The sequence below is a fragment of the Lepus europaeus genome, chromosome 12 (genome assembly GCF_033115175.1).
Source record: "Lepus europaeus isolate LE1 chromosome 12, mLepTim1.pri, whole genome shotgun sequence".
Classification (NCBI taxonomy): Eukaryota; Metazoa; Chordata; class Mammalia; order Lagomorpha; family Leporidae; genus Lepus; species Lepus europaeus.
The window spans coordinates 55,812,450-55,836,962 of record NC_084838.1 but is presented as its reverse complement, the minus strand read 5'-3'; the positions used below and the strand labels follow the sequence as shown (position 1 = coordinate 55,836,962).

Below are 24,513 nucleotides of genomic sequence, written 5' to 3'. Positions count from 1 at the left end.
TCCTTTGCCGTTGGTTCACCCTCTAGTGGCCGCCGCGGCTGGCACACTGTGGCTGGCGCACTGCGCTGATCCGATGGCAGGAGCCAGGTGCTTCTCCTGGTTTCCCACGCGGGTGCACGGCCCAAGCACTTGGGCCATCCTCCACTGCACTCCCGGGCCACAGCAGAGAGCTGGCCTGGAAGAGGGGCAACCGGGACAGAATCCGGCACCCCGACCGGGACTAGAACCCAGTGTGCTGGCGCCGCAAGGCGGAGGATTAGCCTATTGAGCCACAGCGCTGGCCTTATCCTATGGAATTTAAATTTATTCCTGGCTATGGCCCCCTTATCAGAGCTGAATTGAAACTGAACACTTTAAATAAATTCAAATTCAAATTGCTCTTCTTGATACTTAAGTGAAAGTGATAAAATTCAATGCAGACCAAGAGAAAACAGACTAGATGGAGGGTTTGAAGTGTCTAAAACAATGTAACACTTTCCCTGGTGAGTGTGTTTCTGTTTTCAGCTGTCTGGCCTCTTTCTTTTGCTTGTTATTCCTATATTCTGAATGGACATGAAGATGAGTAGATTTTTTTTCATTAATTCCTATTCTATTTTCATAGACTCTAAAGTGAAATGTGATCCCTCCTAGGAGCCACCCCAAAATTATACATAGGGAGGTAGGAAGAAAATACTAGGGGCTAGTATTGTGCAGTGGGTTAACCCACCACTTGGTATGCAGGCAGCCCCTATCAGAGCTGTTTAGAGTCCCAGCTGCTGTTTTTTTTTTTCTTTTTCTTTTTTTTTTCTAGAAACTTTTATTTAAGGAATACAGACTTCACGCATTTTATAAATACAACTTTAGGAATATAGTCATTCTTTGTGCTGTACATAACCTCCCACCCACTGTCTCCTATTCCCTCCTCCTCCTCTGTCTCCTATTCCCATTTATTTATTTTACTAAGATTATTTACAATTAACTTTATACACAGAAGATTAACTCTGTACTAAGTAAAGAGTTCAACAAATTGTATGAAAAAAAATGTTCTTCAACAGTCGAGACAGGGCAGTTCAAAGTCCTCACATCCCAAAGTGTGAATTCACTTCTATAGATTATCTTTAAGGTGTTCTATTAGTTATCACAGATCAGGGAGAATGTATGGTATTTGTCCTTTTGGGACTGGCTTATTTCACTAAGTATGATGTTTTCCAGTTTCTTAGATTTTGTTGCAAATGACCAGATTTCTTTTTTTTTTTTTTTGACCATTGTGTAATATTACATGGTGTACATATCCCATAATTTCTTTTCCCAGTCTTCAGTTGATGGCCATTTGGGTTGATTCCAAATCTTAGCTATTATAAATTGAGCTGCAATAAACATGGGGGTACAGATAACTCTTTTATAATCATGATTTCATTTCCATTGGGTAAATTCCCAGGAGTGGGATGGCTGGGTCATGTGGTAGGTCTATATTCAGATTTCTGAGGTGACTCCATACTATCTTCTGTGGTGGCTGTATCAGTTTACATTCCCACCAACAATGGATTAGAGTACCCTTTTCCCCATATCCTCATCGATATTTGTTTTTTGTTTTTTTTAAAGATTTATTTTATTTATTTGAAAGACAGTTACGGAGAGAGCTAGAGATAGAGAGGTCTTCTATCCACTTCTATCCTCAAATGGCCGCAATGGCCGGAGCTGCGCCGATCCGAAGGCAGGAGCCAGGAGCTTCCTCCAGGTCTCCCACTTGGGCCATCCTCTACTGCTTTCCCAGGCCATAGCAGAGAGCCGGATCAGAAGTGAAGCAGCTGAGACCTGAACTGGCGCCCATGTAGGATGCCAGGGTTTCAGGCCAGGGCTTTAACTCACTGCGCCAAAGCTTTGACTCCACACCAGCATTTGTTGTTTGTTGATTTCTGTATGAAAGCCATTTTAATAGGGATGAGGTGAAACCTCATTGTGGTTTTGATTTGCATTTCTCTCATGGCTGGTGATCCTGAGCATTTTTTCATGTCTCTGTTGGCTGTTTGTATTTCCTCTTTTTGAAAAGTTCCTGTTTAAGTCCTTTGCCCATTTCTTCTTTTTTATTTATTTATTTGAAAGAGCTACAGAGAGAGATAGAGATAGAGAGGTCTTCCATCTGCTGGTTCACTCCCCAGATGCCTTAACAGAGCTGAGCTGATCTGAAGCCAGGAGCCAGGAGCTTCTTTGAGATCTCCCACTTGGGTACAGGGGCCCAAGGACTTGGGCCATCTTCTGCTTTCCCAGGCACATTAGCAGGGACCTGGATCTGAAGTGGAGCAACCAGGACTCAAACCGGTGCCCATATTGAATGCCAGCACTGCAGGCTATGCCTTTAACCCACTGCACCACAGCACCACTCCATGCCCATTTCTTAACTGGGTTGTCTGTTTTATTGTTATTGCATTAAATCTGTAAATTTTTTGAGTAATATGGACATTTTGATGATATTGATATTCTAATTTATTAACATGGAAAAATTTTCCATTTTTTTATGTCCTCTATTTCTTTTGTAAATGTTTTGTAATTTTCTTTGTAGGGATCTTTCACATCCTTGGCTAAATTTATTCCAAGATATTTTAGTTTTTTGTAGCTATATTGAATGATACTGATTTTACAAGTCCTTTCTCAGTCATGGAATTCTTTGTGTATATAAAGGCTATTGATTCTTGTGTGTTGATTTTATATCCTGCAACTTTACTAAACTTTGTTATGAGTTTCAATAGTCTGTTAGTGGAGTCTTTTGGTTCCTCTCTATGTAGGATCATGTCATCTGCAAAACAGGGATAATTTGACTTCCCCTTTTCCAATTTGTATCATTTGGATTCCTTTTTCTTGCCTAATGACTCTGGCTTAAACTTCCAGGACTACATTGAATAGCAACAGGGAAAGTGGGCATCCCTGTCTGGTTTTGGATCTTAGTGGAAATGCTTCCAGCTTTTCCCTATTCAGTATGATACTGGGGGCAGGCACCGTGGCTCACTTGGTTAATCTTCCGCCTGTGGCGCTGGCATCCCATATGGGTGTTGAGTTCTAGTCCCGATTGCTCCTCTTCCAGTCCAGCTCTCTGCTGTGGCCCGGGAGGGTAGTGGAGGATGGCCCAAGTGCCTGGGCCCCTGCACCCGCATGGGAGACCAGGAAGAAGCACCTGGCTCCTGGCTTCGGATGGGTGCAGCACCAGCTGTAGTGGCCATTTGGGGAGTGAGCGAATGGAAGGAAGACTTTTCTCTCTGTCTTTCTCACTGTCTGTAACTCTACCTGTCAAATAAGTTAAAAAAAAAAAAAAAGGCTGGCTATGTGTTTGTCACTATGTGTTTAAATCCACATAGTTTAAAACTATGTGTTTAGATCCACTAACAATTGTTTTAAGTAGCCAGGTGCATATATGTTTACTATATGTCTTCCTGTTGAATTGATCCCTTAATCAATATATAATGCCCTTCTTTGTCTCTCTAACTGTTTTTGTGTTAAAGTCCATTTTTGTCTGATATTAGAATGGCTGCTCCTCATTTTTTCTTTCCATCAGCATGCAGTATCTTTTTCTATCCTTTCACTTTCAATCTGTATGTATCTTTGTTGAAGTGTTTTTCTTTTAGGCAGCAAATGGATGAGTCATATTTTTTTTTTATCCAATCAGCCAGTCTGTATCTTTTAATTAAACAATTTAGGCCATTTACAGTAAAGGTTATTGTTGATATGTAAGGACTTTTTCCTACCATTTTCCCATAAATGTTCCTGTTTTTTGTTTTTGATTTCCTTTCTGCTTTTACTAGATTTTGTGTAGAAGTATTATGTGTAAGGCTAGACCGGTGGGGGCAAATTCTTTCAATTTCTGTTTGTTTTGGAAGGTCTTCAGTTCATCTTCATTTATAAATGAGAGAATTGCTGGGTATAGCATTCTGAGTTGACAGTTTTTTCTTTTAGGAGTTGCTCTATGTCTCTCCATTCTCTCCTAGCCTGTAGGGTTTCTGTTGAAATCAGGTATCAGTCTAATTGGAGATCCTTTGAAAGTAATCTGATGTTTCTCTCTCTCTCTCTCTCTCTCTCTCTTTTTTTCTTCATCTTTAAAGATTTATTTATTTATTTGCAAGGCAGAGTTACAGAGAGGCAGGGAGAGATAGAGTGGGGGGGGGGTGTCTTCCATCCACTGGTTCACTCCACAGATGGCTGCAATGGCCAGAGCTGTGCTGATCCAAAGCCAGGAGCCAGGAGCTTCTTCCTGGTCTCCCACCTGGGTGCAGGGACCCAAGGACTTGGGTTATCTTCTAGTGCTTTCCCAGGCCTTAGCAGAGAGCTTAATCTGAAGTGAAGTAGCCAGGACTCAAACCAGCGCCAATATGTGATGCAGGTGGCAGCTTTACTCACTACACCACAATGCTGGCCCCTCTGGTGTTTCTCTTGTGCACATTTTAGAATCTTTTCTTTATCTTTTACTGTTGAAAGTTTGACTACAATGTGTGATGGTGAAGATCTTTTCTGGTCATGTCAACTAGGAGTTCTGTGTGCTTCCTATACTTGAATGTCCCTTTCTTTCTCCAGATTTGGCAAGTTTTCTGCTGTTAACTTCACTGAAAAGTCTTCTCATCCATTCTCTCTTTCCACATAATCAGGGACTCCTAAAATATGTATATTTATCATTTGATGGTATCCCATAAGTCTTAAACACCATTTTAAGTTTTTCTAATTTCTCCTTCTTCTTCTTGTTTTTTTCTGAAATATTTTCAAAGCTTTCTCTTCTAGCTGGATATTCTTTCTCCTGCCTCACCAAGTTTGTTATTAAAGGCTTTCCACTGTGTTTTTGACTTAATGAATTCTTCATTTCTAATGTTTTATTTGAGTTCTCTTCAGTAGCTCCATCTCCCAGCAGAATTTCTCAGCCATGTTGTGTATGGATTTCTTTAACTTGGGTATTTGCTTCTTTTGAGTTCCTTTTCAGGCATTTCATCAATCTGTTTATTTTTAGATTTTTTTTTTTTTTTTTTGACAGGCAGAGTGGATAGTGAGAGAGAGAGACAGAGAGAAAGGTCTTCCTTTTTGCCGTTGGTTCACCCTCCAATGGCCACTGCGGCCGGCGCATCTCGCTGATCCGAAGCCAGGAGCCAGGTTCTTCTCCTGGTCTCCCATGGGGTGCAGGGCCCAAGCACTTGGGCCATCCTCCACTGCCTTCCCGGGCCATAGCTGAGAGCTGGCCTGGAAGAGGGGCAACCGGGATAGAATCCAGCACCCCAACCGGGACTAGAACCCGGTGTGCCGGTGCCGCAAGGCGGAGGATTAGCCTGTTGAGCCACGGCACCGGCCTATTTTTAGATTCTAATACTGAAGTGTTCTGTGTTCCTTTAGGGGAGTCATATTGTCATCTTTGTTCCTTTCTTTATTTTTAGGTAGTGATTGCCTAAGACCCAGCCACACTGTCATACACTGTATCACATACTCACAGAATTCCCACAGTCACAGGGTGCAGGTCTCTCACAGTCACAAGGAGCCGAGGATCCACTCAGCCCCACAGGACTCCCCTGGTATGGAAAGAGTGGTGTAGACCCCAGTGTCAGCTGCTTTACAGATAGATATTGGTCGGTGTTCTGCCTTGCCAAGTCGAGTCAGGGTGCCTTTATTAAGTGCCTCTATTGAGTGAGGGGAGGGGAGCACTTCCTGGGCCTAAGTGGGCACCCTGCCCCCTGCCAACTCTCCAGGCTGGACTCAAAGTCAGTGGGGGCTGAGGAATTATCCCTCTGATAAAATCCCTCAGTTGTGCGCTGGCTGCAACCGTCTCTACTTGCCTTATTAAGATGGCATTTCCTTCCTGATGGTTTCTGGGTCTTCTGGCTTCATTTAAAAAAAGCAAAAAGTTCTGGTTTTTCCAAGTAATTTGACATGTGGGATAGATGTTCCTAGCAGTGGATGCCTGTATTCTCTGATTCCCATAACTCTCATTTCCTAACTGACCCTCTTTAGGTGTTTATGTTTGCAACCCCCACCCCTTTTTTAAAGATTTATTTATTTATTTGAAAAAGTTACAGAGAAGGAGAGGCAGAGAGAGAGATCTTCCAACCACTGGTTCACTTCCTAAATGGCTGCCACAGCTGGATTTGGGCCAATCCGAAGGCAGGAGCCAGGAGCTTCCTCCAGATCTCCCACATGGGTGCGGGGGCCTAAGATGTTGGGCCATCCTCTGCAGCTTTCCTAAGTGCAATAGCAGGGAGCTGGATGGGAAATGGAGCAGCCAGGACTTGAACCAGTGCCCATGTGGGATGCTGGCACCCCAGGCAGTGGCTTTACCTGCTGTGCCATGGTGCCAGCTCCTGCAACCCTTCTTTACAGTCCCTTTTCTTTATAAAACTTTCAGTGGCAAGTACAATTACAAGAGAATTACAGTATGTTGTTTTGTGAGGAGGCACTGATATCATCTGAAATGACTTTAGTTTTTTAGTGCCATGACCCAGCTAGCATAACTGACTGTGATAATGTTTTCTGATGGGAATCACAAAGCACTTATTTAAAATACATTGCTTAAATGTAGCAAAGACTGTTGATAAAACTGTACTTTGTGAATTTAAACAAGTATATCATTCATTTTTCATGGTTCAGTACACCAAGGAACACACAGATATTTTTTAATCTTTATTTTAAAAAAATCTTTTTTTCATAACGTGAGAAAATAGTGTAAATTTCATTTAGTCTTCTAAAGTGAAGTTAATAGTATTTTGTTGAGGTTAATTATTTATTAGAAAGAATGCCCTTATAACCAGTAAGGTGACATAAACTTGATTCTGAAAGATTGTCTTAGCTACAGCTGGAAAATGAAATTTAATGCTTAAACTATAAGTTGGTTTTTACAAATTTATTTTTTAAAATATTTATTTATTTGAAAGAGTTACAGAGAGAGGAGGAGAAAAAAAAAGAGATCTTCCATCTGCTGGTTCACTCCTCAAACAGCAGCAACAGCCAGTTGTCCACTGACAGATGAATAAGGAAAATATGGTATACTAATGCGTGCATATAAATATACTATAAATAAATAAATGGAAAACCTGTCATTTGTGACAACATGGGTGAACCTGAACGTCATTATACTAAGTAAACTAGCCAGACATAGATAATTACTATATGATTTCATGTATTTGTGGACTCTAAAACATCAGACTCATAGAACCAGAGGGTATGAGGGATGCCTGGGAATGGTGGAATTGGGGAGATGTATAACCTTCTAGTTAACAAGAAAAATGTGTAAGTTCTGGGAATGGCACTAACTGATGTACAGCATGATGATTGTAGTTAGTAATACTGTATTGTTTACTTGAAATTTGGTATGAACGAAGTTGAAGGTTCTTTACCCCTCCCACATTCACAGTACCACACAAATGGTAATTGTGGGTAGTGATGGAGGTGTTAATTTGTGATTAATGAGTACCTAATATATGCATATATCAAGTCATCACATTGTGCATCTTGAGTATGTACAATTGTGTTTGTCAATTAAATATTTCAAAATTAAAAATCCATCCAAATACTATTATTGGGGTGGGCATGTAGCACAATGTGTTAAGTTGCTGCTTTAGAACACTTGCTTCCTATTACAGAGTGCCTGGTTTTAAGAGTCTTAGCTTTTCTGTTTCTGATCCAGCTTCCTGATAATGTTTGTCCTTGAGAGCAGCAGATGATGGCTCAAGTACCTGGGTTCCTGCCACCCATGTGGGAGACTTAGACTGAATTCCTGGCTCCTGGCTTTGGCCTGGCCCAGTCCCATATTTTGTGGGCATTTGGAGAGAGGATGGAAGATCTGTTTTCTTTTTTCTCTGTTGCTGTGCCATTCTCTGAGTTTCTACTAGTAGAATCTAAGTTTCTTAATGTAAATTTCCTGTACCTTTTTCCTTTTTTTTTTTTTTTTGGTTATAGTGTCTTTTTTGAAAAAGTTTTAGGAATGGGCAGTGTGTTATAGCATGACAGGTGGATGATTGGGAAGCTTGCATCCCATATCCCATGATGCATTGGTAGTTATTCCCTCCACTTTGGATTCTCCTTCCTACTAATGCATCATGAGAGGTAGCAGGTGATGGCCTAAGTACTTGTATACCTGCCACCCAATGGGAGACCCAGATGGAATTCCTGGCTCCTGGCTTTGGACTTGCCCAGCCTCAGCTGATGCCAGCATTTGTAGAGTAAACTAATGGATGGAAGGTTCTCTCTTATTCTCTCTCTCTCTCTCTCAATCTACTTTTCAAATAAAATGAAATTTTAAAAAATTTTAGTGCTTTTTAAAATTATATTTGAGAGAGAAGGAGAGAGAGGTATTCCTTCCTCTGATTCACTCTCCCAAATACCTACAACAGCTGGGGCTGGAAGCCAGGAGCCCAGATCTCAATCTGAGTCTCTCTGTGAACTGAAGTACTTTAGCTATCACTTGTTGCTTCTCAGGTTATGCATTAGTAAGAAGCTGGGATCAGCAGTGGAGCCTGGATTCAAACCCAGGCATTCTGATATGGGATGTGGGCATCATAAGAGGCGATTTAACTTACTGTGCAAAACATCTACCCTTGGTTATAGTTTCTTATTGTCTAATGTTTATATATGAAATATTTAATAATTTCAAAACTTGCTTACATAAAGTCGATTGCTCACAAGGAGCAACAAGGCGGAAGTCCTCCTAACTGGATTGTTCATAGATTGTTCATAGAATTAATTACTTTTATTGCTATTTCCTATATTTTTCTATGTTCAATCTTGATGAATTCATGATAGTCTGTTTGCTTATATGTGAAGTTCAGCTGTAGGATTTCTGTGACTTAAGAAGAATGATCTTTTTTTTTTTTCCCCCAAAGATTTATTTAATTATTCGATAGGCAGAGTTACAGACAGATGGAGAGACAGAGAAGTCTTCCCCCTGCTGGTTCACTCCCCAAATGGCTGCAACAGCTGGAGCTGGGCTGATCTGAGGCCAGGAGCTTCCTCTGGATCTTCCACATGGGTGCAGGGGCCCAAGTGCTTGGGCTATCATCCACAGCCCATCTTCACTGCTTTCCCAGGTCATAAGCAGAGAGCTGGATAAGAAGAGGAGCAGCTGGGATATGAACCTTGGGCCCATATGGGATGCTGGTGCCTCAGGCGGAGGCTTAACTTACTAAGGCGTAGCTCCAGACCCAGAAGAATGATCTTTTAAGTAATCTGAACATTATTCTTTTTTTTTTTTAAAGATTGTTACATTTATTTGAAAGAGTTAGAGAGGGGCTGGCGCCGTGGCTTAACAGGCTAATCCTCCGCCTTGTGGTGCCGGCACACCGGGTTCTAGTCCCGGTTGGGGCCCCGGATTCTATCCCGGTTGCCCCTCTTCCAGGCCAGCTCTCTGCTATGGCCCAGGAAGGCAGTGGAGGATGGCCCAAGTCCTTGGGCCCTGCACCCGCATGGGAGACCGGGAGAAACATCTGGCTCCTGGCTTCGGATCAGCATGATGCGCCGGCCACAGTGGCCATTGGAGGGTGAACCAACGGCAAAAAGGAAGACCTTTCTCTCTATCTCTCTCCCTCACTATCCACTCTGCCTGTCAAAAAAAAAAAAAAAAAGAAGAGTTAGAGGGAGAGAGAGAGAGAGAGAGAAAGAGATCTTCCATCTGCTGGTTTACTACCAAGATGGCTGCAACGGCTGGAGTTGTGTTGATCAGGAGCCAGGAGATTCTTCCAGGTCTCCCATGCTGGTGCAGGAGCCCAAGGACTTCCGCCATCTTCTACTGCCATAGCAGAGAGCTGGATCGGAAGTGGAACAAGCCAGCACTCAAACCATTGCCCATATGGGATTCCGGCACTGTAGACAGTGGTTTTACCCACTATGCCACAGCGCCGGCCCTTGAATGTTATTCATTAAATGCAGTGTGCCCTGTGGAAAGCCTCATAGTCCACCCAAGACTTTTTGATTCTTCTTAGTAGAGCCTTTGTCATAGTTGTGTTACAAAGGAATGTAAGCTACTTTGTAGGAGGTGGAAGCTGACGGACTGATAAAAGCACCTCTCTTCTACTGAATGACAATTTGATTATAAATCCAGCTAGCTAGTGTGTTAACTCAAGGATGTTTCTTGTTAGTAAGTCAGGATAAAATATTTAATTGATGTCTTTTTTTCCTTCCTTCTTTCAGGAAATACAATAGCAGCCATGATAGAAGACAAAGGACCAAGAGTGACAGACTACTTTGTTGTGGCAGGTCTCACTGATACATCTACTCTTTTGGATCAAGAAATAAATCGTTTGGATACTAAGTCAACTGGACCTAAAGCTCCAATTACAGACATTGCAGTTATTATCAAATCAGCTGGGGAAACGGTCCCTGAAGGTTACACCTGTGTTGAAGCCACTCCATCATCTCTCCAAGCAAACTTGAACTATGGAAGTCTGAAAAGCCCAGAACTTTTCCTCTGTTACAAGAGAGGGAGAGATAAACCACCCCTTACAGATATTGGGTATGGTGACTTATTTTCTTTTGATATAGTAAAGGGAACAAAACTTATTTAAGGTATATGGGAATAGAAATTTGATATCTTTGATAGTTTTATTATTTGTTACTTCAGGATCAAATATAGTAATATATTACATTTTATCCACCTTACCAAATCTGTGCATTTCACTAGAATTGTTAGGTCATTTCCTTTCAAAGGACTATTTAAATGAGGGCATTAGACCCTGAAATGTGAATCTACTTCTGTTGTACTTATCAGATAAGCTTACTAAACATAAAAGAATGAGAGGTTATAACAAAATAGCCCAACTTTTAAGGAGCTAATTGGCCTGTATAATGAGTTTTGTGAAACCCTGAGCTCATTTAACAAAGGAGCGTTCCTGTTTTACAAAATACAGTTGTGCTGTGTAGCTTTCAGTACTGAGAGGAGAGTATTTACAACTTAAAAGGAGTGTAATTGTAACATACATTCAGTCAACATAGAACATTCTTTGTAAAAAGCCTACAGGAACTTTGTTCTGAAAATATCTATATTGACTCTTCTGTATAAATGAACCATGTGCTTTTAAAAAAGAGTAGACATGGGTCATTTTTTTATTATAATTATCATTAATATATATAAAATAGATATTTCAGAGCATCTCAGCAAATATTTTAGGATCAACTTGTTTATGCAAAACATGCAATTTTGATGAAAATTAAACTTACAGATTAATTTAGGGAATATTACTATCTTCAGGATATTAAGTCTTCCAACCAGTGGAAATGGTATGTGTTTCTATTTAGGTACTCTTTAATTTCTTTCAGCAGTGTTTTGTTTTCCGTATACAAGTCTTTCACCTCCTGGTCAGTTTGGTACTAGCTTAGTAAATATAAGCAATGCAGTGCTATTAAAAATATGATTATTCTCTTTTTAAAGAAATTTGAGAGACAGAGTTCCCATCTGTTGATTGACTCCCAAAATTCCTGCTCTGGCAGGGTTGGGGAGGAGCTGGAGCCTGAAGCCAGAGACTCTACCAGGTCTTTTTAAGTGTGTGGCAGGAACTCAGTTACTTGAGTCATCATTTCTGCCTCCCAGAACTGAATTTGTGGGAAGCTAGAGTCAGAAGCATAAAATCCAAACATTCCAATATGGGACACAGGCACCTTAACCTGCAAGGCAAACACTCACCCCAGAATTTTAATTTCCTTTTCCAGCTGTTCACCGCTGATGTATAGAAACACAGCTGACTTTTTTTTTTTTTTTTTTTTTGACAGGCAGAGTGGATAGTGAGAGAGAGAGAGAGACAGAGAGAAAGGTCTTCCTTTGCCATTGGTTCACCCTCCAATGGCCGCCGCAGCCGGCGTGCTGTGGCCGGCACACCATGTTGATCTGAAGGCAAGAGCCAGGTGCTTATCCTGGTCTCCCATGGGGTGCAGGGCCCAAGCACTCGGGCCATCCTCCACTGCACTCCCTGGCCATAGCAGAGAGCTGGCCTGGAAGAGGGGCAACCGGGACAGAATCTGGCACCCTGACCGGGACTAGAACCCGGTGTGCTGGCGTCACAAGGCGGAGGATTAGCCTGTTGAGCCACGGCGCCTGCTGGAAATTTTCTTCTGTTCCTAGTTTTCTGAGAGATTTATTCATGTACCTGGACCATCTTCCTCTGCCTTCCGAGACATGTCAGCAGGAAGCTGGATTGGAAGTCCAGGAGCTGGGACATGAACCAACACTCCAAAATGGAATGCGAGTGACACAAGCAGCGCTTTAATTCAGTGTGCCAAATGCTAGCCCCTCATTATTATTATTTTTTTTGACAGGCAGAGTTAGAGAAAGAGAGACAGAGAGAAAGGTCTTCCTTTTCCATTGGTTCACCCCCCCAAAATTTATTTATAATTATTTATTTAAAATGCGGAGTTACAGAGGCAGAGAGAGAGGGAAATCTTCCATCCTCTGGTGCACTCCCCAGATGGCCACAAGGGCTGGAGCTGACCCAATCCGAAGCCAGGAGCCTGGAGCTTCTTTCTGGGTCTCCCATGGGTGCAGGGGCACAAGGACTTGGACAATCTTTCTCTGCTTTTCCAGGTCATAGCAGAGAGATGGATCGGAAGTGGAGCATCGGGTCTTGAACCCGCGCCCATAGGGGATTCCATCACTGCAGGCAGTGGTTTTACCCTCTATGCCACAGTGCCAGCCCCTAGCCCTTCATTATTATTGTTTATTTTTTAAAGATTTATTTATTTATTTGAAAGCGTTACAGAGGGAGAGGGAGAGGCATAGAGATTTTCCATCCATTGTTTCACTCCCCAAATGGCCTCTTTGGGCAGGACTGTGCCAGGCTGAAGCCAGGAACCATGAGCTTCATCCAGGTCTCCCACGTGGGTGGCAGGACCATCTTGGACCATCATCTGCTACTTTACCAGGTGCATTAGCAGGGAGCTTGATTGGAAGTGAAACAGCTGGGATATGAACTGGCACCCCTGGGGGTGTGGCTTTACCCAGTATTGTTTTCTTGATACTTGTTCAGTTATTAAGAGGTAGTGGGGGCCGGCGCCGCGGCTCATTTGGCTAATCCTCCGCCTTGCGGCGCCGGCACACAGGGTTCTAGTCCCGGTTGGGGCGCCGGTTTCTGTCCTGGTTGCCCCTCTTCCAGGCCAGCTCTCTGCTATGGCCCAGGAGTGCAGTGGAGGATGGCCCAAATGCTTGGGCCCTGCACCCCATGGGAGACCAGGAGAAACATCTGGCTCCTGCCTTCGGATCAGCACGGTGCGCCGGCCGCAGTGTGCTGGCCGTGGCGGCCATTGGAGGGTGAACCAACGACAAAGGAAGACCTTTCTCTGTCTCTTTCTCTCACTGTCCACTCTGCCTGTCCAAAAAAAAAAAAAGTAGTGGGCTGAATTTGACCACTACTTATGCTCATCACCTCCTCCTCTGTTGTCATAGAACTGTGGTGAAATTGTTATTTATAGTGTTTGTTGCTCTTCAAATTTCCACAGTAGGAACATATTTTTCCTGTAGTTTTTTTATATTTTGTTTAGCTCCTGTAATTCTTCAAGTCGATATAATTAGGATGATGATCTTGCAACTTGATAGGATCATTGAGCACAGGAGCCAGGTTAGAAAGGGTTGAGAGGGCTGGTGCCCTGGCTCACTTGGTTATTCCTCCACCGCTGCGCCAGCATCCCATATGGGCACTGGGTTCTAGTCCTGGTTACTCCTCTTCCTGTCCAGCTCTCTGCTGTGGCCTGGGAGGGCAGTGGAGGATGGACCAAGTGCTTGGGTCCCTGTACTTGCATGGAAGACCAGGAAGAAGCACCTGGCTCCTGGCTTCGGATCGGCGCAGCACTGGCCATGGCAGCCATTTGGGGAGTGAACCAGTGGAAGGAAGACCTTTCTCTCTGTCTCTCTGTCTCGCTGTCTCTCTCTCTCACTGCCTATAACTCTACCTGTCAAATTTAAAAAAAAAAGTTTGAGAAATTACTATGAATGGGACTAATAAAGACTTGTTTTTAGATGCTTGACTTTAATCCAGGGGTGGCAGGTGGGAGGAGCAGTTAAGAGCCTTGAATATATAGACTAAAAGCATCTGAGAGGTTGTTAGAAATTCAGAATTTCAGGACAAGAATTATGAAGGAAATTTGTGAAAACATGTGAATACTTGAAGCAGCTTCTGGGAGTTGTGCTGAAGATGTTTGTGGATTTACCCTTCTCTTTTTTTCTGTGATAAATAAAAATCAAGTTATTCAATTATGTTTGAAAAAATAGTTCTCAAAGTAGTAGTTTTAGTTTTGGTTTGCAATTAAGATTTGCAAAACCATTAGAAAGAACTCTCCCTTACTCCTTTTGTTTCAAGAAGAAAAACAGCATTGACCTGAAATCAATCTGTCTCCCCATCCTGCAGAGTTTTATATGAAGGGAAAGAACGGCTTATTCCAGGATGTGAAGTGATCCAAGCCACGCCCTATGGTCGCTGTGCCAATGTCAACAACAGTTCAGCTACTTCGCAAAGAATCTTTATCACTTACCGAAGAGCTCCTTTAATTCGACCCCAGAATTCCTTGGCTGTAACTGATATCTGTGTTATTGTAACGAGTAAAGGAGAAACCCCTCCTCATACCTTCTGCAAAGTAGACAAAAACTTAAATTGTGGAATGGTAAGAATGAAGTTATTGTATTTTCAGTGTTTGATATGAAAACAAAAAGGGATACTTTTTGGATGTGTGAACTATTGAGTATATTATGTACTCATATTTTCTTATTTTTAGCTGTTTGTAATTAATTTTATGACTCATCATAATTTTTAAAATTGTATATGATGATTTAGAATAGTTTCATCCAGAAATAGGATACTTTAAATACAAAGTTTTTATTTTTGGGGTTTATTCTGCCTATGTTATATTAACATGGAAATTCTTTTTGTTAGTTTTTGGATTCCAGTGATATCTTTAAGGGCAATTGTAGGGGGAAATGGATAGGGGAATCCTTTTATTTATTTTAGTATTGTAATTTTGCTGAATAATATTTTTTTTAAAGATTTATTTATTTATTTGAAAGAGTTACACAGAGAGAGAAGGAGAAGCACAGAGAGATAGGTCTTCCATCTGACGGTTCACTCCCCAGTTGGCTGCAACAGCCGGAGCTGTGCCGATCCAAAGCCAGGAGCTTCTTCCGGGTCTCCCATTCAGACTCAGGAGCCCAAGGACTTGGGCCATCTTCCACTGCCTTCCCAGGCCACAGCAGAGAGCTGGTTTGGAAGTGGAGCAGCTGGGTCTGGAACCGGCACCCACTTGGGATGCCAGCGCTTTAGGCCAGGGTGTTAACTCGCTGCGCCACAGCGCCAGCCCCAGAATAATTATTTTTTTTAAAGATTTTATTTATTTATTTGAGAGGTAGATATATTTATTTGAAAGAGTTACAAAGAAAGAAGGGGAGAGAGAAAGAGAGGGAGGGGAAAAGAGAGAAAGAGATGGATTTTCCATCTGCTAATTTACCCCCCAGATGGCTGCAGTGGCCAGGCTGAGCCATACTGAGGCCAAGAACTTTCCCAGGCCATAGCAGAGAGCTGGATTGGAAGTGGAGCAGCCAAGACTCAACTGCCCATATGGGATGCCAGCACTGCAGGTAGTTACCTGCTATGCCACAGTGCTGGCCCCCTAAGCAAATCTTTAAAAAAAAAAAAAAAAAAAGAGAGAAGAAAATTATCTTCAAGTCAAGCTAATATAAAGGAATTTCAAAGTTTTTGTGGAGAGTGGTATTAAAGATAAGCTCGTTTTGGTGCAAACAGTTTTGAGATCCATGCAGTTTTTCATAATACACATTCTCCATGAAGTTTTGAAGAGAAGGCAGAACAGCAGGGTAATGGAGAGACAGAGGAACAGAGATCTTTTTTGCTGGTTCACTACCCAAATTACCACAAGAGCCAGATCTTGGACAGGATGATGCCAGGAGCCAGGAGCTCTATTCTGGTCTCCAACATGAATGGCAGGGGTCTAAGTACCTGGGCCATCCTCCACTGTTTTTCCAAGTGCACTAATAGGAATCTGGATTTGAAGCAGAGCAGCCGAGATTCATACTAGCACTCCTGCATGGGATGCTGGTGTCACAAGCTTGGTCCAGCCTTCTGTGCCACAACATTGCCCCCAAGTTTTATAAAAAAATTTTGCACTAAAATAAGCCTGTTTTAAAATCTCATTTTTATTAACCTTTTTTTTTAAAAGAAGATCTATTTATTTGGAAGGCAGAGTGAAAGGTTGGGGGAAGAGAGAGAGCTTTCATCTACTAGTACACTGAGAGAGAGAGAGATCTTCTATCTACTGGTATGGTCCACAAGTGGCTACAATGACCAGGGCTGGACCAAACTGAAGCCAGGAGTCTGGAACTCAATCCAGGTCTTCCATATGGGTGCAGGGCCCATGCACTAACGCCTCCTCTACTGCCTTCCCAGGCACATTAGCAGAGAGCTGGACCAGAAGTGGAACAGCCTGGACTAGAACCAGTGCTCATATAGGATGCTGACATTGCAGGTGGTGGCTTATCTTGCTACCCCACAATGTTGGTCCCTCCATTTACTTTTTGAGACGCACTTGTATTAGCTTGATAGGCATAGATGACTTGTGCATCCCTAACCATTGTAAAGAGAAGGATATCTCTGGGAGTGATGTTCCTGTAGCAGCCAAGTAACTCTAGTCCTCCCTCATTTGGGCTCTAGTGCCCACTTCAGTTTATTCTGTCTCTTTGAAGCAGAGACTATCTTAAGGTGGTTACAGAGTTCTAAACTTTTTGAAACTGCTTTTACATTAATTTAATTTTTAGTACTGTTTTCTTATTCCCTTTTTGTATTTTAGTATTCAGAAATTCATACTTTACTAAATTGCATAATACACAATCTGATAAACATGTTTTAAATAGTCTCACTTAATAAATGAGAATCTTTAGACAGCATTCAACAAAATCCATTTCTTTTTATTTTTTATTTTTTAACTTAATTTATATTTTACAGTGGGGTTCCAGTGTGTATCTGTGTTATAAGAAGTCTGTGCCTGCTTCAAATGCAATAGCATATAAAGCTGGTAAGTGAAGTTAAAAAATTTGTCTTTATTACTCCTTAATTACTGATGCATATTAACATTTGTTTAGAAGAGTTAAAGGATGCTTCCTTAAGTAGTTTGTGGAATTGATCTATTTATAAAATTGAATTCTCTGTAATTTTAGCATGTAAAGGTCTATGTTTTCATAAATATATTATATACTCCTACAAGATATGTTAATGAGCCCCCCTGACAAAATTATGCTGTTAATTACATTTGAATTTTATACAAAACAAGCATTTGTAGAGTAAGTATTCAAGCTTTTGGTCTACCCTCAATAGGTTTTAAGCTTAGTGAAAAACTGCTTACTTTCTGACCTTTTATATTTTGGCAATCAGAAGGGTGTCAAACTGCATCTTTACTTCTTATATTTCCTTCTTTTATCTCTGTGTGTCTGATTTGAAACCACATGTTACTTGCCATGAAAGGTGGACTTTCTTCCTTTCTCCCTTGTTGCAAAGACTCAGCTATATGAAGGAGAGGAGGGCCTGAGAAACTTTTCTGCCATGAAGTGTTTGAGAAATCTTTCGCCACATTCTTACTGCACAGTAAAGTGTCCAGGGCTGTAAAGATTTAAGTGTGACCTCTTCATCCCACTGGTATGATGGGGTAAAAACTGAAAATACAGGTATGCTCCAGTTGTAAATAGAAGAGATACTGGAATACTTTGTGAAGAGAAACAGTACCAAATACTTTTCATTATGCACAATTTCTGAAATGAAGTGTTACTTCAGGGAAGTCAGGCAGATTCATTTGTGAAAATTTTTAATCTCATAAAAACATTAATGAATAATACATAATAAAAATAAAATTCAGTATAATTTTAAAATATACTGTTAATATTGTTTTAATGTGTTGATTATAATTTCTTAAAATATTTACCTTTTCGGTGGGGGAGAATGTCAGTTTAAAAACATGCTAAAAGAAGCTTTTCTGAAAGTGTTCAAATATTTGGTATGGAACACTTATTGAAGAATACAGTGTTTTGCAGACTAAATTTGGACTCAGAAATCTGTTATTGAGTTTTAAGTTTTTAATTTAGAGGTGGTCTGTGTGTTGGTAGTGTTAGTGTCTATTTAACTTTAACATGTCATGCTGCTGCTTTGTTCTGAAGGAGCTTTGCTGTGTTTGTTATAATGCTCCCTGCTCCTGCTTTCTGGGATCATAAACTCTGCACTCAGTCATAAGCGTTTGTATTTATTTATCATGTTGCATGTCTTTTATATTAATTCTTTCTCTGGATGAATTTAGGTATTATGTCTGTTGCCTTGGCAATATTTTGTTATACTTGTCCCTTCTCTGACTAACTGAAACAGTTGGTCTGCATAAGATGTTGACATTACAATTATTGATCAGATTGTTTGAATAGTGTTTTTAATACATTTCTGTGTTTTAATTAACTGTAATCCTGTTGGTAAAATATAAGGAGTAAGTTTATTATTTTAATTTCTATTACAGCAAGAAAAAATTTGATTTTGAAATTTTATCCAAAATGTTATTAATATTCTATTAAAATGTATCAAATAATTTATAGAAAAATAGCTATTTTAAAAAAATTCATCATTGTCTCCTTTCTCCAAAAGGTTTAATTTTTAGATACCCAGAAGATGATTATGAGTCATTTCCCCTCTCAGAATCTGTACCTCTCTTTTGCCTTCCTATGGGAGCCACAATTGAATGCTGGGATCCTCAAACCAAATATCCACTTCCAGTTTTTTCGACTTTTGTCCTGACAGGTTCTTCAGCTGAAAAGGTATAATTTTATCTTACTAATTAAAATTATTTGTCCATGTTTTTATCCCATAGATGGTTAAGAGAAGCTTTATTTGAGTGTTAGGATTATTTGGACACAATACATTTTGGTTTATATTTATAATGCCCAATGTGAGAAGTTAGTATGAAAATTGGTTTCAGGTGCTGATAAACTCTGGTGCTTTGAAAGAAGCAAATTACAAAGTCTTTTCTGGGTAGATACCTCTAACCCAAGTTTCAAGATAGTAATGACTAAAACACATAGGTACTCTATTGGGAATTAGCAAGACACAGTAAAAAACGAATGAGCTCCAAGCTTTCAAGACACTGAAATGATAGAATAACAAATGTAAAAAGTTGAATGTATAATTGGAATGATTCAAGACATAATAGAGGAGCTCAAAATATCAAAGACGGTACAGCATATTTTGAAACATGAATGGACAGATTAGAAAAAGAATCAAATGTCTAGAAATGAAAAATATAATGTTTAAGATATACCTATCTGAAAAGAGAATTAGCGAAGTAGAAGATGGCTACCTTAAATGTAGAGAAGGAAAATGCAGAAGGTAAAAGAGTTTATAAATAGCTATTTATTGAATTCCAAAGGAAGAAATTAGAAAAAGCCAACATTCTAAGTGCTAATATTGAGAGTTTTCTGATGTTGATGAAAAATGGAGTCTTCAGATTAAAGATACACTCTTTTCAGTAGAAAAAATAAAGGCTGGCATTTGGTACAGAGGAGTAAGCTGCTGCTTATGATTCTGGCATCCCACATGGGAGTGAACCAGCAGATGAAAGATTTCTGTCTTCTCTTGTCTGTTGCTTTCCTTTCAAATAAATAAATGAATAAATAAATCTTTTTTTTTTTTTTTTTGTATTTGACAGGTAGAGTTATAGGCAGTGAGAGAGACAGAGACAGAGAGACAGAGAGAAAGGTCTTCCTTCCACTGGTTCACTCCCCAAATGGCTGCCACGGCTGGTGCTGCGCCGATCTGAAGCCAGGAGCCAGGTGCTTCTTCCTGGTCTTCCATGTGAGTGCGGGGACCCAAGCATTTGGGCCATCCTCCACTGTCCTCCCAGGCCACAGCAGAGAGCTGGACAGGAAGAGGAGCAATCAGGACTAGAACCCGGTACCTATATGGGATGCTGGTGCCGCAGGTGGAGGATTAACCAAGTGAGCCACAGCGCCAGCCCCATAAATAAATCTTAAAAGAAATAAAAATAAATACAACCAACTTTTCTTATAGTGAAACCATGGAACACCAAAAACCAAAAAAAAAAATAAAATAAAAAAACCCAGAGAAAAAGACTTGTATATTTTTCTTTAAAAAGATTTATTTATTTATTTTGAAAGTCAGAATTAAAGGATGAGACAAAGAAAGAGAAAGAGATCTTCCATCTGTTCTTTCAGTCCCCAGATAGCTGCAAGGGCCAGGACTGAGCCACACTGAAGTCAGGAGCAGAAGATTCTTCTGGGTGTTGTCCCACATGGGAGGTAGGGTCCCAAATACTTGGGCTGTCTTCCATTGCTTTTCCCAGGCCGTTAAAAGGGAGCTGGATTGGAGATGAGGAGTTAGGATGGGAACTGGTGCCCAAACAGGATGCCAGCCCAAGACCTACTTATTATATAAAATGTGTTTTAAAAAACTGAAATGAAATGATACAATAAAAAAGAGAAGGAAAAAATAAACAGTATTAGTGACTAAGACAATAATAGAAATTTCAAAATGCAAGGTTACATTAGGAAATTCAATAAAATAGGCAATTTTACTGAAAAAATGTAACCAACAAAGCTGACTCATAAAGATCAAACAAAATACGGCTGTGTCTTTATTTCACAGTCTGTATGTTCACCACCAATGTTTGTAAAATCTTCAGCATAGTTTCTGGAATATGATAAATACGTGGTCAGTACTATGTTAACTGGATTATGTACAACCAAACTAACTGGCTATCTTAAGAATTATTTATAGGGGCTGGCACTGTGGCACTGCAGGTTAAAGCCTTGGCTTGAGGTGCCAGCATCACATATAGGTGCCAGTTCCAAGTCCCAGCTGCTCCACTTCCAATCCAGCTCCCTGCTAATGCACCTAGGAAAGCATCAAAGCATCAGAGCTCAAGTCTTTGGGCCCCTGCACCCATGTGAAAGACTCAGAAGAAGCTCCTTGTTCCTGGTTTCCTCCTGGCCCAGCTCTTGCTGTTGCTGCCATCTGGGGAGTGAACCAGCAGATGGAAGTTCTCTTGCTATGTCTTACCTTCTCTCTCTCACTTTAACTGCCTTTCAAATAAATAAATAAATCTTTTCTTAAAAAAAAGGGTGCTTAACCTTTTTTGAAGATCTAAGCAGAGAAAATAATAAGGCCACTTGGGGTCTCCTAAGTTGAAAGAAACTGAAAGAGTAAAGGAAATAGAAAGTTTAGATCTGACTGTAAACAGATGTAGCTTAATTATATATACATAAATTAACTTAAGGTAGATCAAAGACCTAAATTTAGGAGCTAAAAGTGTCAAACTCTTAGAATAATGTTTAGAGGAAAATCTTCATGACATTGAGTTTGACAGTAATTTCTTGGATATGGCATTAATAGCATAGGTACCAAAAGAAAAAAGTGGATAAATTGGATTTATCAAAATTAAATACTTTTGGCTATTGAAGAACATTATTATTATTATATTGGGTAACAAGCAACCCACAGAAAGAGAATAAATGTTTGAAAATCATGTAGCTGGTATGATGTTTATAACCAGAATATATAAAGACTTCTACAACTTAGCAGCAAAAAACTGAACAATCCAATTTTAAAAATGGGGAATGGACTTAAATTGGCATTTCTCCAAAGAAAATATGCAAATATTCAAATAAGCTTTTGAAAAGATGCTCAACATTACCGGTCATTAGGGAAATGCAAATAAAAACCACAGTGAGATATCGTTTCATACTCACACAAAACAAAGCAAGTACTGATGTGGAGGAACTGGAACCCTTGAACATTGCTGGTAGGAATATCGAGTGGTTCTGCTGCTGTGGTAAACAGTTTGATAGCTTCTTCAAAAATTAAACATAAAATGTTATGATCCAGGGCTGGCGCCGTGGCTCAACAGGCTAATCCTCTGCCTTGTGGCGCCGGCACACCGGGTTCTAGTCCCGGTCGGGGCACCAGATTCTGTCCCGGTTGCCCCTCTTCCAGGCCAGCTCTCTACTATGGCCTGGGAGTGCAGTGGAGGATGGCCCAAATGCTTGGGCCCTGCACCCCATAGGAGACCAGGATAAGCACCTTCGGATCAGCGTGGTGCGCCGGCCGCAGCGCGCTAGCCATGGCGGCCATTGGAGGGTGAACCAACGGCAAAGGAAGACCTTTCTCTCTGTCTCTCTCTCCTTCACTGTCCACTCTGCCTGTCAAAAATAAAATTAAAAAAAAAAAAAAAAGTTATGATCCAGTAGTTCTACCTAAGGAAGCAGTGACTCAGATACTCGTATGCCAAAGTTCTTGGCAGCATCATTCACAGTATTAAAGGTGGCAATAACCCAAATGGCCAACAATGAGTAAATGGGATTAAATGCATATATTGATATAGAATATTCCTTAGCTTTGAAAAGGAATGAAATTTGGATAGGTGCTGTAACCTGAATCAATCTTGAAAACATGTGAAGTAAAATAAGCCAGATACAAAAAGGCAAATATTGTATGCTTCTACTTAAAGGAGGTACCTAGAATAGGCAAGTGTGTAAAGATGAAAAGGAGAGAATACAGATTTCTAGGGGTTTGGGGTAGAGGTGGGACAGTGTAAAGTTATTATTATATTAGTATTTGAAAAATTTATTTATTTATTTTGAAAGTCTTAGAGATGGAGAGGTCTTCCATCCACTGGTTTACTCTCCAGATGGCCGCAACAGCTAGCCCTGGGCCAAGCTAAAGTCAGGAGCTTTATCTGGATCTCCTATATGAGTGGCAGGGACCCAAACACTTGGGCATCTTCTGCTGCTTTTCCAAGGCCATTAGTAGGGAGCTAGATCAGAAGTGGATCAGCCAGGACAACGTTGCAAATGGTGACTTTACCTGCTATGCCACAATGTTGACCCCGAAAATTATTATTATTATTATTATTATTTTGACAGGCAGAGTGGATAGTGAGAGAGAGAGACAGAGAGAAAGGTCTTCCTTTTTGCCGTTGGTTCACCCTCCAATGGCCGCTGCGGCCGGCGCATCTCGCTTATCCGAAGCCAGGAGCCAGGTGCTTCTCCTGGTCTCCCATGCGGGTGCAGGGTTCAAGGACTTGGGCCATCCTCCACTGCCTTCCCGGGCCATAGCAGAGAGCTGGCCTGGAAGAGGGGCAACCGGGATAGAATCTGGCGCCCCAACCGGGACTAGAACCCGGTGTGCCGGCGCCGCAAGGTAGAGGATTAGCCTGTTAAGCCACGGCGCCGGCCCATCCGAAAATTATTATTTAAAGGGGTGTGGAACTTCTGTTTGGGGCTGTGAAAAAATTTTGGAAATGGACAGTGATGATCATTGTACAGCACTGTGAAGGTACTTAATGCCTTCAAATTGTGCACTTAAAAATGTTCAAATGATAAATTTTATGTATGTTTTACCACAATAAGATCATTAGAGTGTGTTCTGTAGGGTAGCAGCTAGGTAAAAAATTTCACTATATGATTAAAAATGAAAGGAAGTTACAAAAGGTTACTGTTCATTTTTGTATAAGTTACATGGTTGATGCATTGCAGGAGAAAAAAAATCTAGAAGGATTTATATCAACATCTCATTATCTGGGATAGAATTTTAGGTGAGTTTTTTTTTTTTTCCCATGTATATGTTTTAATATGGTCTCTGAGCAATTATTTCTTGTTTTAAAAGGGAAAAAGAGAAATTAATTTTTAAAACAAACTGGAATCTTATACCAGAATTCTGTTACTTGTAGGTATATGGAGCTGCCATCCAGTTTTATGAACCTTACTCCCGGGAACTTTTAACAGAGAAACAGCTTATGCAGCTGGGCCTGTTGACACCTGTGGAGAGAAAAGTGATCTCCAAATCCATCAATTCAAACAAATGCATTTGTTTACTTTCGCACTGGCCTTTTTTTGAAGCCTTTAGAAAATTTCTTATGTTTATCTACAAACTTTCTGTGTCTGGACCACATCCTCTTCCCATTGAAAAGTATGTATTCTGATGAGAGAGATGTCTGGTGGAAAAACTGGCTGTACAGATATACATTTCATTGTTTGTCTAACCTTATCAAAAAGGTTGAAAGGGGCAGAGAGTCACCTTTACTCTGCTTTTTCCCTTATTGTCTTTTTCACCTAAGTCACTGACTGAACTGAAAATTAAAGAGTGGTGGGTAAGGATGGCCAAATCATTATCTTTTGAAATTTCAGCGAAGAAGTAACTCATTGTGTCTTATATGTTCTTTTTCCTATTCATTCTCTGATAACCAACAGAAAAATAGTCATTAACTACAAAACATCTTTACACTGATGTTTAATGTAAGGTTTTGGTTTTATTATTGACATAATTCTTCATATTTTCCCCTTGATTTGCAATTTCCTTTGTTATGCAAGGTGAGGGTACTTATCTGAAGCTTTAAAAGTATAATACTGAGTGTAATACTGAATGTGAGCTTATTACAATTTGGTATAGAGATACAGATTCAACTTTAATATTGTACTCACGGAATACCCATTTAATGGTTCATAGTTTTAGATTTAGCTTTAAACTGTTGGCTTAATTAAGAATTTTTGAAATAAAATTT

At 40.5% G+C, this 24,513-nt stretch overlaps 1 protein-coding gene across 5 annotated transcripts in view; it reads left to right on the top strand.

The window, feature by feature from the left end:
• Positions 1-24,513, top strand: part of DENND4C (DENN domain containing 4C) — a 126,352-nt gene that overhangs the window by 14,371 nt on the left and 87,468 nt on the right. For all 5 annotated transcript variants that reach the window (XM_062208150.1, XM_062208147.1, XM_062208148.1 and 2 more), the window contains exons 2-6: positions 10,120-10,441; positions 14,319-14,571; positions 16,917-16,986; positions 18,588-18,757; positions 23,683-23,921. In XM_062208150.1, coding sequence (XP_062064134.1) covers positions 10,137-10,441; positions 14,319-14,571; positions 16,917-16,986; positions 18,588-18,757; positions 23,683-23,921 — 1,037 coding nt within the window. In that variant the 5' untranslated portion in view covers positions 10,120-10,136. The remainder of the gene's footprint in view (positions 1-10,119; positions 10,442-14,318; positions 14,572-16,916; positions 16,987-18,587; positions 18,758-23,682; positions 23,922-24,513) is intronic.